The sequence below is a fragment of the Diprion similis genome, chromosome 12 (assembly GCF_021155765.1).
Source record: "Diprion similis isolate iyDipSimi1 chromosome 12, iyDipSimi1.1, whole genome shotgun sequence".
Classification (NCBI taxonomy): Eukaryota; Metazoa; Arthropoda; class Insecta; order Hymenoptera; family Diprionidae; genus Diprion; species Diprion similis.
Genome location: NC_060116.1, coordinates 3,754,282 through 3,759,041, shown reverse-complemented (window position 1 = coordinate 3,759,041; position 4,760 = coordinate 3,754,282). Strand labels below are relative to the sequence as shown.

At 38.9% G+C, this 4,760-nt stretch overlaps 1 protein-coding gene across 1 annotated transcript; it reads right to left on the bottom strand.

Moving 5' to 3' along the window:
* Positions 1-765: 765 nt before the first annotated feature.
* LOC124413026 (putative odorant receptor 92a) lies at positions 766-3,630 on the bottom strand. The gene is made up of 6 exons (XM_046893322.1): positions 3,287-3,630; positions 1,702-2,108; positions 1,450-1,549; positions 1,241-1,342; positions 972-1,130; positions 766-887 (listed from the first exon to the last, which is right to left on the bottom strand). Exons 1-6 carry the CDS (start codon positions 3,578-3,580, stop codon positions 831-833), a joined length of 1,119 nt encoding a protein of 372 aa, XP_046749278.1. The 5' UTR covers positions 3,581-3,630; the 3' UTR covers positions 766-830.
* Between the last annotated feature and the right edge of the window lie 1,130 nt (positions 3,631-4,760).

The following is a 4,760-nucleotide window of genomic DNA, read 5'->3' as shown; positions in this document are numbered from 1 at the left end:
GAATCGTTTGAATGATGCGAATTCATCCAGGTTCAGCAGGTCTCGGATGGATGATGTGGTGATTTAGGAGAGATCGTGAACTCTCATTTTTAATAAGCCTCAAACCGGTGACTGCTACGAGTCACGATAACAAACCATTTCAATTCGTCAATTGCCACGGGCGAGTTTGACCACGTGACGATTCCACCGACCAATAGTAAATTTGCACCTACCAGATTTCATCGTTTTCTCTTGGTGAATCGTGACAATAATATTAATGATAGGCGTGTATTCGACTGTATTGCATTTATAAACTCCTGAATAAAACGCAGTGCATTGATGAATCAAGAAGTAGTTATTTATAAATCTAGATCTTTTCGTCATTCGAACATCGTGATTGATAAATGAGTTGGATTATGGTAACAAGGTGCGTCTACGTTCCAGCACTAAAAAATTCACACAGGCTACATGGGAGATGAACGAATTATAACAATTTCATACGTTCATACGGGTAGTGCTGTAACAGATAGCAAATGTAACACTCTGCGATTGAAAAATATCATAAAGATGATACTTCACGATTAACTCTGATACAGGAAGTGACGCAGATCAATTCAAAGTTGGCAAAGTCTTCCATTTAATGCAATAATATATTTTGCTTTGTCAGATTCTATGACATAACTTATAGTATTTTCTACACTGCTCCACTTTCTAAACCTAAGCAATCTATCAACTAAGTATTGCCAACGAATTGAATGCTTCCATTCACCTTCAATTACCAATAGAAATTATCTCTTTGCATCGTGAAAACGCCCTGGGGATGGAATTCAACCATTCCTAGTTCATTGTGTCTAGTCCCCAACTAGTGCACATAGCGTTGTGAGGTATGAAAAACTTGCCGAAATAGTCTGAAAATGATAATAGTAGTTCATGATAATTTGAGGACACGGTATCGAGTAGAAAAAATCTCACCAAAAGATACGAGAACTCACAGATCCATAGAACGCCAGCGATAATACTGGAACTAACCCATCGACATAAATAAGAGCTGGTTGTTGCGATCGTTGCATAATCGACAGTATGTTTCTAAGCATTGTTGGTGATTTACCGATCCAATGGCTGTTGAAAACAGAGGCGCCTACTCCTTCGCTCTAGGTGTCGAAACAATAAAGTATGAAAGATTAGCTTCTGATACGAACGTATAACAAGTGCTCTCCGATTTTAATGATTCGTTTATTTTCATTCTTTTGTTCGTACTCACGACTTTTAACAAATGATCCGCAGGCCATGAAAATAAAAGGAGCTCCGTTGCCGATGCTGTCTCAAAAAAAACGTACTTTACCAAGTCGTACGTACTGGGTCGCTGTAATTTCATTTCCCGTCCCAAGTGTACAATATAAATCAACAACATCAGACACCCAATTTCCTCAATGTTAACGGAGCAAAGAAGATTTTCAAGCTCAGTCTTACCCGAATAATTACGAAACCTGCGGTTGTGATGGCAAACATGGCGACGCTGCTAATTTCTGCGGCCATAAAACGCGTGCTGGCCGTCAATTTATCCGTGTATCTGAAATCAAATCAACCTACAACGGGTCTCACCTTATAACTTTTTCGAATACCTGATTATACGAAATCGTAATGATAGTGCACTCCCACCGCGCAGAAATATACAAAACCATTCAAAAGAATTCTATAGACATTTATTTTACTGAATATTACCTGATTAATTTCTGATGACTTTCCACACAGCTGCGTAATTCGTCCATGTTAGTTATTTTTTGGAGCTCCAGGTTCAGTAATTCAAATCTTAAGCCCGCGTACCACAGTAACATGGCATACAAAATGTCCACCATGATCATGCTCCCGACTTGGAGGACACAAATACTCTGCATAATATACAAGCAGAGCCAAAGCCAAGTTGACTTCACCTCGAATGGGTAAGCAAAATCCCCTGGAAATGGCTGTGGCAGGAAAATAGGTCCAGCGATAAAAAATATTGGGCCGGCGATACAGCTGACGAAGACAGTCGTATGTAAAACCAAACATCTATCAACGTAGGCCTGAATTAATTCTTCCTCTTTGCCAGTAGCTTGCCTTACGAACTTTTCCATTTCAGCTAACAAAACCTGTTCAAAAATGTCTGTAATTGAGGGTCCGAATTCCACTGTGGACGGTGACTGCGAAAGATTGAGTGCAAACAGTGATTAATACGTAGTCATCCAAACGTGCTTTGAGAAGGCAGCCCATATAGAAAGATACTGAAACGAGAACAGACTTTATCAGTGAGGTTATATTCAGGGCTGACAACCAAAAGGGCGTAACTCACAATTTTTTGGCATCCGACGATTTCGCTACCATGAAGGTACACCATAAAGATTAATTTCAAGATTGTCATACTAAATACTCTACTCAACATTTTTCTCCGAAATTTCTCTTAGAACATATTAACAATTTATTTCAAAGGATCATGTAGTATTCATAGTCAAGAATTAAAATATACTCAAATAAATGTTGTAGAAACAAAAAGAAAAGTGGCTATTTTTACAACAAAAAAAAAACTCAAAATATTTCTATTTTATCACTTCAATGGCCTGAATTTTAGTTGAGCCATACAGGTACTTCGAATCAAGAACAAAAGGGCTGATGTTGTTTACACCCCTAGGTGGCAAGTCAGGGTCAAATCGGTTTCCAGAAAAATACCTTGAAAGTATCAGGATTGCTTTGCCGCGTCAAGATGTCATGTTCACAGCGGTTGACAAGGGAACCTGGTAAAAAAATGCTTCTCACCTTAGAATGGTGGATACCGCACATCCAGCTGTTCGCGGTTCAAATGCAAAATTGTTTGTGACTCCGTCATTTTTCTAAATTTTGACCTCATATTTGGTATGGGGTGTTACATCAAGATCTAAGCTTCATGATAATGCAAAAACAAAAAATGCGACAGTTTTTCATTCTAATGTAGCCAGACCCCTTAATGAAAGCGGATTTATTCTACTGATCAGAAAAACAGCGGGCTGCGTTATTTTGTTTCTTACCCCTCGATATGACGATTCAACTAATCCGTCGATACTCAAGTTACCGCATCTTTTCTCATTCGTTATAATTTATTTGGCTGACCTTACAGGTCAGGTTGGGTGTTGAATAGAAACCGATTTCGGTCAATTTATCATATCTATTTTTTCTCAATAAAATCTCACAACTGAAACATTTTGTGGAAAATTCTTTCTCCCACATGTTTCAAATACTTTTGAATTTTCAATAATAGAGAACAAAGAATGGCAAAGCATTGCACTTTGTACCTCACCTGAAGACGAAGTCGTTCTTTCTTGCAGATTAATATTCTCAGGCATGCCGACACAAGGGCTACCGTATCTGCCAACACTTTTATGCATCTGTCGATGTCACTTCTGTTCAAGTACATATTGTAAATCATAGAAAACGTACTAAGTAGCAGGTGAACTAGTGCTACCCAACCACAAATATTATGCCGTCGGACAACCCATTTACTCGCCTGCACCGGGGGTGGCCAACACCAAATTGGGATGCTCAAGTATTTAGTAGCAGCGATCGCAGTCCCAATCGTAACTTTGTATTTCATTGCAATTCCTCCGACCCGAGCCGTTTTTTCTAATTTCTCTTATAATTTAGTTATGGGTCGATGCCACGGTGGAACTCGCGAAACTCTATTGAGGTTCGACGAGGAATGACAGCACCAGCTTTCTTGTTCCAAAGCGATTGAGCTAATAATTAAATCTATGAATAACTCCTTTCCTGCGATTGGTCTGGCCATATCAGAGGAAGGGAAGTACCTGCACCTTGCCGCATAGTAATTGTAAGCAGCACTGGGGGTGTTATGGTACATAATGTTGGGTTGGGTGCGGTTAGTTCAAGTGTTGCAAATTTGAGTCCACGCTAGCATATAGAATGACCTGATTAAAATGAATGTAAAGGAGGTTTAAGCGTGAAGTCGACCATCAGTGGATCTCATTACAAACACACGATCGATTGCTGATCATATGCATCCGTGATATGCGGTTTCGACTAATTACTTGATGATAAACAAACATTTGTTTCAGTGATTACGATTCAGCACTAATGAAGTAATGGAAAAATTTCCCCGCATATAGCCCTGTGGATATGAACGAAGTCACATATTTCTTATTTATAAAGGAGTATTCAAACAACACGCAATGTGAGATTGAAGTCAACCGCGTTTCAATCGGAACAGTTTAGAATGATTTTAGCACTAGTTGTAGCTTTTCGGTGTGTGTGTGTGTGTGTGTGTGTGTGTGTAATGGGTCGATCTTTCGAAATCTTTTAACTGACGCTAGACTAAGAACTTTGAATTACTTAAAACTAGGTATTTGTCATGTGCATTGTTGGAATGAACAATAACGGAAATGTTGAGACTTATTGCAACCAAATAAAAAAGGTTGCACCCGGTTTTGAAGCAACTTACTGTTGTTTGATATTCCTCACAAGTTCTTCTCCGCGAGGTCTCTTTGTAACGCTACTTGGATATTTTTATTGAAATCAAATTCATCGCCTCTCCTTGTATGCTTCTACAGTGCGCATAAGTGAACTTGGCACAGACTATAATATCACAAATTGTCGCTGCAACGGCCGCTGCTGTGTGACATTGAAATTCGATCTAAAATATTTTGAAAGTTTATACTGCCTAATATCCATTTAAAAGGCCACATGACAAAATTGTCAATGTCGAGTAAACCAATCTTTTCAGGCGAACAAAAAAACATTTGCATGCTCGTGAATGTCTA

What these genes read in the sequence shown, in the direction of transcription:
- LOC124413026 (XM_046893322.1), bottom strand. Translation starts at nt 3,580, where the DNA reads ATGAAATACAAAGTTACGATTGGGACTGCGATCGCTGCTACTAAATAC. An exon ending in AGTCATCAGAAATTAATCAG is followed by an intron (nt 1,550 to 1,701) that starts GTAATATTCAGT and finishes ATTTGATTTCAG; the next exon opens with ATACACGGATAAATTGACGG. An exon ending in CGGATCATTTGTTAAAAGTC is followed by an intron (nt 1,131 to 1,240) that starts GTGAGTACGAAC and finishes TTCGACACCTAG; the next exon opens with AGCGAAGGAGTAGGCGCCTC.